This window comes from Molothrus aeneus, chromosome 8 (genome assembly GCF_037042795.1).
Source record: "Molothrus aeneus isolate 106 chromosome 8, BPBGC_Maene_1.0, whole genome shotgun sequence".
NCBI classification, from domain to species: domain Eukaryota; kingdom Metazoa; phylum Chordata; class Aves; order Passeriformes; family Icteridae; genus Molothrus; species Molothrus aeneus.
The window spans coordinates 1,707,754-1,721,021 of record NC_089653.1 but is presented as its reverse complement, the minus strand read 5'-3'; the positions used below and the strand labels follow the sequence as shown (position 1 = coordinate 1,721,021).

Here is a 13,268-nt window from a genome sequence, read left to right as displayed (position 1 = left end):
CCCCCCACCCCCCCCCCCCACCCTGAGGAAGCGCAGCGCCCCTCACACACAGACCAGGCGCGTTTAGTGAGAATACAGCTGGTTTAATAATTCAAATAGCAGCTCAGGATGCCTTCCCCCCGCTCGTTACACATGGGTGCGCAATCTGAGGCTGGGTAAGTACAATCAGGTTTTTCAAAATCATCGTTCCCAGGTTTACGACATGCAAGTGACCATGAAAATATTTGGTTGGTTTGGTTTTTTTTTTAAACTTTATTCTTTTAAGTTTCTGAACAGGCACTTACATGAGGGAGTTGGATTTGCTCTCAGCCGAAGATATCCGCGTTAGGAGTATCCTAGCATAAAGTACACAGAGTCTCTGCTTTATCAAAGTGCCACAGTAATAAAACAGTTCTTACAGAAATGTAATTTGATTATTTACTTACTCATAAAGTAAGGTTACCAATGACACTTGCACCGGAGCTGAGAAGCCTTGGTTTAAAGGCCAAGAGAACTACGAGTGCAAGTTGCCTTCCTCACAGCAGGCTTCCATTAGTGCCAAGCCACAGGTGTGACACAGAGCCACGCTCCGTGTGAACACACCAACACTTCACTCCTTTAAGCTACTTCTTCAAACACTACATGCCTACGAGATGATGATAAAGACAAACAATCTGCTGGGCCAGACAAGCTTTTCTAAGTTTTAAGGCTCGCCTGGCTTTGAATACCTTTGCAGAAGCCCACAAGAAGCTCGTTTGCTCTGAGAGTCCCCAGAAGGATGTCCTTTGGGGACATTTGCCTCTCCTGTCAGGACAGTTTTAGACATTGACTGTGAACACAATGGAATCATGAAGCCAGGAGGAAACACAGTTTCACATACTTGCAAAATAATCGATGTTACCAGCATTTACTTCATCAATAAGCTAACTATGTTCAAATACTTTACCTGCTCACCACCTGAGGGTGAACTCATGACATCCCTACAGTCACTAATTACTGGGTAATGAGCCCTCAAAAGTCAGGAGCAACTGGTGTGAAAGACTTAGAGAGGTTTGACAGAGAACTGGGGCAGAGAGGGCAAAGATGCTTCCCAATATTCTTTGTTACTGCCAGGTGCAGAGCCTCTTAGATCTGCTGGTCTGAGGGCTCCAACCATAGTGCACGTACATGCAGCTTCAGTTAAACCCTGTCTAATGTAGTAATCAGGAGATTTTAGGACAAATGCACCATAAACCTTGATTTTTAGTGTGATTTAGTCATTGTGTCTTAATGCAGTTTCAAAACAAAACAAAGCAAATAAGCAACATTGGAAACAAACATGCAATAAACAACATGAGAGACAGGAAATGCTTTAGTCTACACTGTAGAGGTGAGCAGCAAAAATCAAATACACCAGCCTACCATGCATGGAAATAACTAGACTTAAGCTTTTGCATACCCAAGTGCATACAACATTATCAAATAAAAGTAAATGTGCAGTATAAAATAGTAGCTTAAGAAAGTTCCAGTGTTTGAGAAAGCACTTTATTTTAAATGTATATACATACTTGAATGTTTAACTGAAGAACGCTTTAGTAGCATGGTAAACGCAGCACTGCAAGATGAAGGAAGACAGTTGTAATGGGAATTCTGGCCTTCTTTTCCCACAGGCTGCTGCCATCTTTAACCTGCTGAAGCACTGCAAAGTTTTTCACCTTAGACCAGTTCATATTTCGGGTTGCTCAGCAGATGCTTGTGACTCTGGAGATTCAAATCGCTGGTGGAAGTTTGTCCGTTGTTTCCTCAGCTTCTCAGGAGCTTTTCTCCATAAAATTATTTCCTATTTGAGGAAGAAAACCCTCTTGAAACCAACAGTTGCCATTAAGGCAAGAGCATCAAGTTCCTGATAAACTAAAACTTTTGGGAAAATAAAAAAGATAATCAAACACAAGAGCCCACAAAAAATGCACCCCACTACTTATCAGTGCAGTTCAAAGTAACAGAAAGACACCACCATTAAATTTACATATTTAGTTACTGCTTCAATACCTGCAATCTTGAGCAGTTGCCCCTTCCTTAACTACCCTACTCTCAATTTTAAAAGTATTAAAGAGTTCAAGAAATTTTTATTCCTCCATTTCTCAAAATTGAAAGCCTAACCATAGCTACTGTATGCTCCAGCTCCCTCTTGTTTTCCATGTTTAATTATGCTGTCATGTCTCTGCTGTAGTAGGAAGATTTTGATCTAATCCACACAGCTTCTTCCAGTGACCTTTTTGGCTGCCCCTTTCCTAAGCACCACCTCATCTTCTCTAACATTTTCAGGAAAATTTCCTTATTAACACTTTGCAGTTTTGACCCCAGGCTGGTGCAGGAGGGGAGTTTTCTCTGCAGGAGTTTCAGGAAGCAAACAAATGCACCAGTAGCTCATTTTACCCAGCAGAGTTTTGTCTGGGTATGCCCAAAGCAGGTTCTATGGTACTGAGCCCCCTGTCCTTGCTGGAATAGCATCCAGCATCCCCCTTGGCTCCTTTTCTGCAAGCTCACATCACCTACACAGCTGTGGGCACACTTGCCAGGACAAATGCTTATGCCACACATGAAGCACAGGTGAAGGTTCAAAGCAGCATTACAACAGCCCAGGTAATTCTGCAACAGGCCTGCCATGGAGCATACCTGCTGCTTGAAGTATCGTCTGTCCTCTTCATCCACAAGCACCAGATTTAAGAAGTACCTCACTGAAAATTTTTTGTTCACATCCCTCATTGTTGGAGTTGGGTCGTAGCCTGCCAAGAACAATCTGATAGGAATCGATTCACCTGCAAAAAAAACAGAGAGCTTAAATTAGTTCCTTCCAACTGGAATGATTCATACAGTTGCAGAAGACATGCAAAAGAAAAGCAGTATCCCAAGCACTGTCTGTGCTGCTCCTTGGTAAAAAAACACAAACAAAACAAAAAAACCAAACGTGCACAAGACAAAAAAATACCCACCAAAAAAATCAGAAAGCACAGAAGCAAGTATGAAATGAAAAGTGAGAACCCTTTCTCAGTGCAAGCAGGAAAGCCACAAGGATCAATTCAAAGTGTTTTGAACTCTCTAGAGCTGGTCTACACCATGGAATCAGGTCTGATGAAAGAATCAGTCATAGAATTTTCATGGTAAATAAGGGTTGAAGTTACTAGGATCCCAAGGCAATGCCCTAAGTCCATCAAAATGTCTTCTCCAAATAGAAAATGCATCATCATTTCAGCAAACTAAGGAGAAGTGTGGTTTCTTTAGTTAAAAAAAGTGTGTAAGTCCTCTCTTCTGTCCCAGATATTTTAAATAGGATTTAAATGAAATTAAATTTAAATTAAATAGATCTTTTAAATAGGCTTTTAGCACTAAATGCTCTCCCTTGAAAACAATCACAGTTATTTACCTTTAACTGGTGCCCCATCCATTATTTCATACTTTGCAATGGTTTCTGTCTCTGTTGTGGTACTGGGTCCTGGTGAAACAAGTTTTCTCTGTGAGAACACACACTTCAGTTTTAAACATTTACAAACTTTTATAGCAACAACTTCCATTCTGCAGCTTTTAAATTAACACAGCACTGCCTTTTTGCCTTTGTTTTGCATGTAAGTCAGCCATGGCTGAAGGAAGCAAAACCCTCTCCCAGGCAGGACATCTCTTTCTTGCTCTCCCCCCACCACAATGACACAGCAGAGGAAGGCACCAGAGCTTCAAGGAGCCCTGGATATGCAAACTTTAAATAAGGGACAAGCAAGAGGGTCTGGGATCCTGAAACTGCTCTGCTTGGTGGGCAGGGCTAGCCCAGCAACTGGTACTGCTAGGCCATGCTCAAACTAGAACATGAAGGCTTATCAGCCAGCTCAAGAGCCAGAAATAAAGTGGAGATTTCTGCCCTTCCTCTAGTGGAAGCTTTCTCATTCTCCACAGAAGAAGCTCCCAAGAACCCCAGCTACAGGGGAATGAAGTCGTGAGCCACAGCCTCTCCCAGCCTTGTGCCAGTGTGTACAAACCCAGTCTGCAATAACCAAGCTGCTTCTGCTTCAAAGCCACTTGATGTTTCCATCCCATCCATTGCTTTGGATGACAGAAAATGACACATTTCTAGAACATGACTGATTCCTGCTGCTGTTTACCAAGCCCCCTTAACCAGTTAATCCCTGTAGAGGCAAGGGGGTCTCCAGGATGCATTTTATACCTCCTCCCTCACTCTTATCTATTAAGGCTGATTAAGCTACTGTGCATTTGTGCCCAAGTTCCATTTACAAGGGTTCACGTTTGTGAAGAGTCACAAGAGTCACAACCCCAGAACAATTAAAAAGACTGGCAGTGTTGACTATGAAGTATTATTGCCAAAGCACAAAATGCCAATGGTAGTCAAACAGCAGTGAGAAAGAAGCTGGTGGAGCACTGGTTCAGCCAGCACTGCAACCACTGACTTCAGTCTCCAGGTCTGCATGAGGCCCAAGTGGCACACAAGCTACCATTTCATTTGGACTTTGTTTCTCTTACCAATTCCAGTAATCTCCTTTTTGATCAGCTGCAACTCCATGTGCTGAATTTTTATTCTCACTAAGAGGAAATAAATTTTTCCAACAATCACATCCTTTAAGTGATACCTTTAAGAGAAAAAAATGGGGGGTTTTATTAAAGAATAAACACAAGTTTTGCACCTTCTTGAAAACAAGTCACACAGGCAATTATCTGCCTGGAAACTACTTGGAGCTCACTTCCCCAGTGAACTAAGCACTTCAGCCAGACCAGAGCAACTACAATATTTCCATCATTCCATCAGCATCAGTAAAGGAAGTGCTATCAGTCATACTGAAAAGGTGCAGATGCAAAAATTGAGTCTTAAATTTGCTAGTGACTTTTCTGTTAGTACTGAAGACCGAACAGCCAACTGTATCTCAAAAAATAATTGTGTAATTAGTGTTTCATTTGTGGAATTAGTACTTTACATTTTAAGTCTCCAGAAGGTGAAGTTAGTCACCATATATTACATACTGGACCCTTTTACACCAAGTTATTTACGTAAAAGCATTTTGCTCTGACACTTACTTTGACTTATTGTATTCAAACTCTATATGGAGACAGTCCTCAATGCCTACTTCCATTTTGATGGAGTTGTTTACATCTGGATATGTAGCAAGCTGGTGAACAATCAGGTCATATTCTTTCACCAAGTCTGACAGCCGTCTCACTATTGTCACTTTTAGAAAATACCTAGGAAGAAAGCCACTGCATTAGCCAGAATTGTTCAGGTTTCCTAAGTAAGAGCCCTCACGTTCTGAAGTACAGCTATTCTTGGAAAGACCAGTGTACAATCTGTAAAAAAGAGTAAGACACCAAAATATAAGACAAAACACATGTGGGAGTGTTTCCTTCAGTTGTGGGTATGGGTTTGTCTTTTAAAGGAGAGACATGGACTGTCTTCACTTGGTTGAACTGGAGGAATTTTATTTATACAAACAGCACTGAGCAATTCCAAATCATGTAGAAGAGACCACATTGTGTTCAAATCTCCACAATTCCAATCAAGGCACACTAGCTACTGGCTTTTACATGTTCTATGTAATAACTAAAAGGAGGAAGAGGGGGCAGCATAATTGCTAAATTATGAATTTTCTGCAGGGGAGGAGAGGAAGAAAAAGCTTTATCAGTTACAAACCTCAGTCTGACGTTGGCACCAATGTAGGATTCATATGGCTTTTCAACCTGCATGAATTCAAAGTCATAGTTTCTGCTTTGGGTCAGTTCTCCAGGTAAGGCCAGTTCTTTCACTAAGTTTACAAATTCATGGGTATTGCTTTTGTCATTGAAGAGTTCTAAAGTTAGAAAGTTAAAGGAAAATATATTTCAGTGTTTATTTTTAGCAAAGAAAATTGCCTCTAATTTGGCAGCAGCAGGTGGGAGAGTATAAGAGAAGCAATTAACTTAAAATACACATATTTGACCAAATGTTTTATTCAGATTTTCGAATTACCTTCAGTTCTAGCAACCTACAGTTAGCATCCCTAAAGAACTAAGTGGAATGAAGAGAACACATTGAGAGCTTCACTAGCATGCCATGGTTTGTTAATGACAGTTTAGCTAGCTTTAATAAGTGCTTCTTGCATTGCATGCTCTGGAATTAGCATTGCCTGGTTTTCCAGCATTTACTGCTGCAGGGACAAAACCTAAGCAGTGTCAGGGCTGCCTTATTGAGGACAGGCCAGTGAGCCTAATCTGGTCTGCAGATTAACAACATCTAGCAAATAATTGATTATTACTACTAGTGTACAGTAAATGGCTTATTATGACCCCTGGTCTAAGTCAGTCACTTGGAAACAAAGGCAGCTGCACAGCCACAGCATCTCCTGTCCCCAGAGTGGTGTCAGTGATTCATTCCTAGACATGTGTCATGCAATTCTCACCAAAAATCACCCTAAAATCAAAAGCCAAACACTTCAGTATCTAAAAATAAGCTTCTCTACCATTCAAAACTGAACATCAGCATTGGTAGTTTTTCAGAAAAGAATAAATGAACTAAACTAACTCCACAATTTATCACTGCCAATGTGGTAGAAACTGATACTAACTAGTAACTCCTCTTTTTTTAATATGACCACAAATGGTCTATAAACATATTTGCTTTGCTGGGACAAGCATTTATCTAATGCATAGTTTATCTAATGCTGCATATCAAATACTTTTTGTGCCAGTACAGAAAAGCTGTACCCTGCAGAGCTGGTTTAAAATACAGCTTTGATATGGAGTTAGTCTGCAAACAGTGCAAAGAGATCACACTACTGGAACATCTTCTGCATTTCTACACTAACACTTGGAAGGATGCAAGAAAACATGGACAAGTACAAAGAGCAGTAGTTTAAACCACATCTGCATTAACTCTGTGCACTTCCAAATGTAGAATAACAGAAAGTGCCAGAAATGCATGAATTTCAAGAAACACTACATCAAAATAAATTCACCTAGAGAATAAAATGTCTAAATCAAGATGAAAACCAATCTGTACAGCTGTTAGAAGACAACAAACTAAATGAAGGTGACATACCTGAGCTCTTTTTTTTCCTCTGTCTATATACCTCACTCTCATCACAGTGCTGCTTTATTCTCAAAGTTTAATTTTACAACCTTACTGATCAAAACCTCCAAGCATAAAGCAGCAGGTGCCAGGTGTCTCAGTCATATCTGCTACACAACACTTCAGACACAGAACACTGGAGCCTACTGAGTGATGAGAAATAGGGAATTTGTGAAATTCCATTTAAAGTCAGTTGTATGAGGCTGAAACTTGAGCAATTACTTCCAAGGGGAACAACAATGCAAAGAGCTCTCTGAGAGGGAAGGAACTTTAGCATCAGCCCAAGAGTGCAGAGAGATTACCTGGACTGGTAGGAAGTAAGATATAATAAAGATTCCTCATAGTTCAACTCTAAGCAGACTTTGGTAGTTATAATGAATTTACATTTTTAATACATTTTATAAAACCAACAACCATAAAATTTTAAAAAGTATTTTGCTATAGACTGCCTCTTAATTTCTTTTCTATGCCTCTTTTCTTTCAGAGAAGACCACAAGTTTAGTTTTCCTCAATCTCTAGTGGTTCTTAATCCAACTTTTAGCTAGTCTTAGACAGACTGAATACTCACCAAGCCAATTCTCCCTCCCACACACATATATTTCTCCCAATGACTTTCTGAGCAGCACAAATTAGTACATCACTTGATTTAAAGTAAGGAAAACAACTTTCCTCTGGCTCTTATCAGCCACTGATCAGAACAGGTTGCATTGTCTGAGCCAAACTGCTGATAGTTACAATACCAAGTTTCAAAAAAGCACCTAAAATCCCCTTTAGAGCTTAAACTCACCAATTTGTCCTACAAATTCAATTCTAATTCCTTGGTGCTCTAGTCTCTTCCCATGTTTAAGGGAGACGTTCACCTACCAAGGGAAAAAAAACCCAAAAAAACAAACACAAGTTAAATTTTTTCAGCATTTTCACTCTAACACAATCTCAGTAAAAAGGAAAACATATCCAAGAAAAAGGAAACCAAGATCTCAAGAACTTAAAGGCAGCCAAATCAAACAGCTGATCATGAAATTAAGCATTTCCAAGGCACCACTAAAACGTTCAAGAAAAATCTAATCATCCACAAGACTGAATGTTATAACTAAAATTGGAACTTTCAAGTCCCAAAATTAAGTATCCAAGCCAGAGCTCAAGCAGAGCCAGTCGTGATGCTTCAAAGCATCTTCTGACAGTCACATCTGCAAGTTCAAAAATGAAATGCCTTGAGAATGATTCCTTTCAAGTCATGTGAGCTTCAGTCCCTTCTCTGGCAGACAGCTAAATACTGGTGTTGGCTAAGTCAATGAAAAAGAACAGATAATGAAACCTACTGGGAAGACTTTCATTTGTGACTCTGATTCTCAAAATCAGACAAGAAAGGATTCCACAAGCTTACACTGCATTGAGACATGTAAATATATGTAAATATTAAGCATATAGAATGTTTTCTTATAAGGCAGTGATGACCAGAGAAATTTTGTACTGTACAAAAATTCAGTACATTGCCACTATCTGAGTTGGAAGTAAATCACTTGTTCCAAAGATGGAACAATCCATCTTTGTGGTGAAAACAAGGATGGGGTAGAGAGAAGCTGCCCAAAAAACTTCAGGTCTCCCAGACCTCCTTGTGCCACTGTGCCTGTGTTAGCCAAAACTCATCAGGCACTGAGTAAGCAGTGCTCCAGCAGGGCATCATAAGCTGCTCCCTCAGTTTCCTGGTTTCAGGCTCATCTTGTGGCCCTTCACATCCCTGCAAGGATCCTTCTAGGGGAGCAGGATCTCTGTGCAGAAAGGCATGGCCAGAGCAGGGAGATGCCCAGGGCTATAGGTCAGTCAAGATCAAAGCAGGCATTCAGAAGTCAATCTCAGAACCCAACTCTTCTGAAGGAAGAGTGAATCATAACAGAAATACTCAGAGTGAGAATGGCTCCAGTGAAACAGAACGCTAGCAAAGAGTGCCTGGGTGCAACACTGAATGCAGGGAAATCCCTCTGGCAATCTCAACTTCATTGTCTTTTCTCCCAGTAAGTAAAACTCTTGTTGACTCAGCAGCCAGCTGAACTTCATATGTTGCTCCTCTGTTGCAATCCAGAAATCACTTCAGGACATGGAGAGCAGGGCTTATCTTCAGGGTATGCAAATTTTTGACTGTGCCAGCCAGAAATTACTGTTACGTGTATTGGATTGTGGATTTTGGAGTACACAGGGAAGGGGAAGCAGGGGGATCCAGTTTGAAAGAGTCTTCTCATCAGAAGCAACAGTAGGATTGCACATCATTGCACAAAAAGCTTATTCATAAATATCAGATGACCAGAAATAAATAGTTGCCATTCAAAAATGTTGACTTCTATCAGCTGCCTGAATGACTGGGGTTAAAAAAAACCATACATAACAAGAGTTTCCTCTCTGAATAACAACACAAGCTGAAAATGCAGCTCTTAAGCAGTTTTTCATTTACCTTCCAATATGCATTTGCATGCCAGAATCAGAACAGTAATTAAAAGTCACTTTTAAATAAAAATTTACCTTTCCTGAAACAGATTCTCCATCGTAGAAGAGAAAATGCTTTTCCACTTTACCATCTTCTGTTTTGATTTCTGCAGGTTTCCGTGTTTCAGCATCATTAAGTACAACATCAATCTCACAAACAGGAACGAAAAGGTTTCCAAGAAAACTCTGGAACAACAAGAACTGGATAAATTACTACACAGTGGACACTCCATTTTAAATGTGGTGCTTAGTTGCAGAAGTACACTATATGCTGTGGAAAAAACATTTGTGCTTCCACCAAGTTACAAAGGCATTATGTATCAGAGACTCAAGGAACAGTGGTGACAAAGGACAGCTGTTCATCCAGCAAAGAACTGAAATCAGGTCAGTAACAAGCACTGACAGCTCTTACTGAATATCACATTTATAAAACGTACTCAGCGTAATTACCATTGCTACTGCTAAAAAACCCAAACACTAGAGCAAAGTAGAATGGAAAGAAACAATAACATGGGATAAAATGCAAAGCCCAAAGCATCCCCCTGGCTGGAGAAAGGAACTGGGATTTATTTGCTGCCTCTGCCTACACAGCACAGTTGTCCTAGCAGACAGCACCAGCAGCTCTGAGAGGCAGCAGCTCTTCAGGCAGTTCCAGCTGCACAAGGCTGCCACCCCAGAGAGGGGTGTCACAGGTGTGTGTGACACTGCCCCAGGCACAGTGTCACCTTCCCTCAGCATTCTCTGTGCTCCAACTTTTGACCGGCACCAAACACAAGAGCTCCTCCTTTGATCTGACACAAACACCTCTTCCAAGGAGCTCAAAACACGCAGCTCTTCGTGCTCTATGGGAAACTCAACAAGATTAGCACAGAAGCCAACATTTTCCTCCCAAGATTTGGGCATTAATCTGCTTTGATGTACTAAAGCAGACAACACTTCACTAATTCGGGGTGATTTTTCTGGGTTTTCTTGAGAAATTACACTGTGTTCTCCATGAGAACATCTGCTTCAACCAGATGAATTTGGTGTACATGAAACCGTCCTGGTTTCAGCTAGAGTTAACTTTTTCTAGATAGAAGTTCTTCTAGAGTTAATTTCTTCTCAGTAGCTGGTACAGCACTGTTTTTTGGATTCAGTCTGAGAATAACATTGATAACACACTGAGGTTTTAGCTGTTGCTAAGCTGGGTTCATTCTAAGTCAAGGACTTTTTTTGTGCTTCATTCCCTGCCAGTGGGGAGATGCACTGAAGAGCTGGGAAGGAGCATGGCCAAGACAGGTGACCCAAAGCAGCCAAAGGGATATTCCCCACCTCAGAATGTCCTGCCCAGTGTATAAACTGGGGAGTTACCCACAGGGGGCTGACATCAGCCTGCAGGTGGTGAGCAACTCTATTGTGCATCACTCGTTCATGTTTCCTTTTTATTATTGTTATGTTATTATTTACCATTATTATATTTTACTTTGCTTCAATTATTAAACTCTTACTCAACCTGCAAGTTGTACTTTTGCTTCTCCTCCCCATCCCACCAGGGTGGGGAGAGAAGCGAGCGGCTGCGGTGGTGTTTTCTTCTCAGCTGGAGTTAAACAACACAATCACTGCCACTTCATCAATTTAACATTTAAAAAAAAAAGGAGTGAGAACTCTTTCCAAGACACTCTGGGGACCTGAAGTTTGAAATGCAGAGCCTAGGGGAAGATTTGATCAGAATGCTACTGCTTAGCAGTAGAACACTGAGCGACTTCATGCTCACCCTCCTAGAGAAGAGAGCACCCAGAGCAATCTGGAGCTATAGAACAGTGGTTCACACAAGACTAAACTGACTTTGTATGTGCTCAGCAATCAGCCCCACATCAACCCACAAAGGGGTGTGTGACTCCAACAGAACCCTGTTATATCTACTACACGTTCTGAGGTGAAAGCAGCAGCAGATGACCAACAAGGCCAGCAGACAGAAGACCAAAATGTACTCCAAGCCTCTGCCAAGCACAGATTTGTACAGACTGATGAAAAATTCTTTTTGCTGTTTTGTTTCGCAAACAGTGCATGCTAGAACCATTACTGATTCTTGGCTTCTGAGGAAGGGCAAGAGAAAAGAAGAAAGTTTCAACAAGAATTCCAAATTGTAGACTATTTTAAACACAAGATACTTTTGAGCATGGCCACATTTTTTCCTTGAAACTGTACTTGTTTTCCAGATTAGTCTTATACTCCCCTCTAACTAAAGAAGGGAGCACTTTACCTTTAAGCAAACTATACAGGATGCTCTCACAGTACCTTCTGAATTACAAGCAGACCATTTAAATGGTCAGCCAGACCAAACATTGGAAACACGTCACTTCTCAGGAGACTGCACGTAAGTATTTCAACTGCACTCCTCCGAGATTAGCTATGATCTCCTCCAGAGAGAATAAGAACACATGAAATAAAGAAGTCAGCAGCAGGCATCTCCTCCAGCTGCTATCGAAGATACTGCTGCGGGGAAACTATGCAAAACAAGAAGTATTTTAGATAGCTATCACAGGGCTTATTATGTTACAGTTTAAGAGAATGCAGACAGAGAACTGGGGTTTCCAGAAACTGGCCCAATGCCAGGCAACGCTCCTGGTTTTGTGCAAAAAACAGACGCCGGAGATTCTGCCACATCAGGACCAAAAGCAAGCTCAAGTGCGAGAGCTGCACTGAAAGACTTGTGGGAATGCCGGGGGCTGACAGAGGCTACAGAAACCCCAGCCTCACACGGAGCCCCGAGCAGCTCCTGCACGTGTGAAGGAACCCGAACACCCCAGAACACAAAGCCATCGACCCAGAGACTCTTCACAGCACGTATTTTTTAACCGCTTCATGGGAGCGCCCCGAGCGCTTGGCCCAGGCTGCGGGCACGGTTTCCCGGAGGCTGTGCTCGGTTCGGAGCGGAGCCCGCGGCTGGCAGCGCTGCCTCACGGCACTGCCGGAAGATCCCGATAACCCCAGGGCGGCCCGGCCGCTCTCCCCGACGGCAGCTCCGCGGGGCACACGGAACCCGAGCTTCACCGCCAAACCCCGCCCTACCGAGGTCATGCGGGCACTTTTTATCCGCAAATAAAATTAATAATCCCTTAAATCCTTAGTTCTGGAAGGAAGGAGGGGGAGAGGAGGCACCGCCCTGCCCAGGCCGCCGCCGCCGCCGCCTCAGGCGATGGCGGATCGGCGCTGCCCCCCCGCCCCGCACTCGCCATGGTACGCGCCCGCTCCGCGCCCCCCTGCACTCCCCTCATAACCGCCATTACCGCGCCGCCCCCCCCCCCCCCCCCCCCCCCCGCACTCACCATGGTACGCGCCCCCTCCGCGGCCCGACACCGGCCCCGCGCGCACAGCACCAGCCGCCCCCGGCCGCGCGCCCCTGCTCATGTGACCTTACGGCTTCCCCAGGCCACGCCCATCCCCTCCGGGACCACGCCCCGCCGCACGTGACCTCCCCCTCCAGCCCCGTGCCCGCCCCCGGAGGGCGCCGCCTGGCGGCCGGGAGGCGGCAGCGCTGGGGGCTCCCCTCAGGAAATAACGCGGGGATAAACCTTTCCTTTCGGCAGGAATTGGCGCTCATTTTCGAGATACGCGATTGGCTGGCTGCCGTAAGAGTGCAGGCGGCTCCCGGTGCACAAAGGGTTGGAATTTTTCCCCTCAGAGCACGATGAGTTTCCCACAGAGCTGACTGCGCACCCATCGCTGGCCCAGGCCATCGCTGTTGGCCATC

The 13,268-nt window shown here is 43.2% G+C and overlaps 1 protein-coding gene across 1 annotated transcript; it reads right to left on the bottom strand.

Moving 5' to 3' along the window:
• Positions 1-62: 62 nt before the first annotated feature.
• Positions 63-12,925, bottom strand: VPS26A (VPS26 retromer complex component A). The gene is given in 10 exon segments (XM_066554755.1): positions 63-1,798; positions 2,635-2,777; positions 3,383-3,451; positions 4,486-4,592; positions 5,035-5,199; positions 5,645-5,801; positions 7,845-7,917; positions 9,572-9,721; positions 12,844-12,873; positions 12,875-12,925. Coding segments are annotated over 10 exon segments (1,059 nt in total). The 3' UTR covers positions 63-1,684.
• Positions 12,926-13,268: the final 343 nt, after the last annotated feature.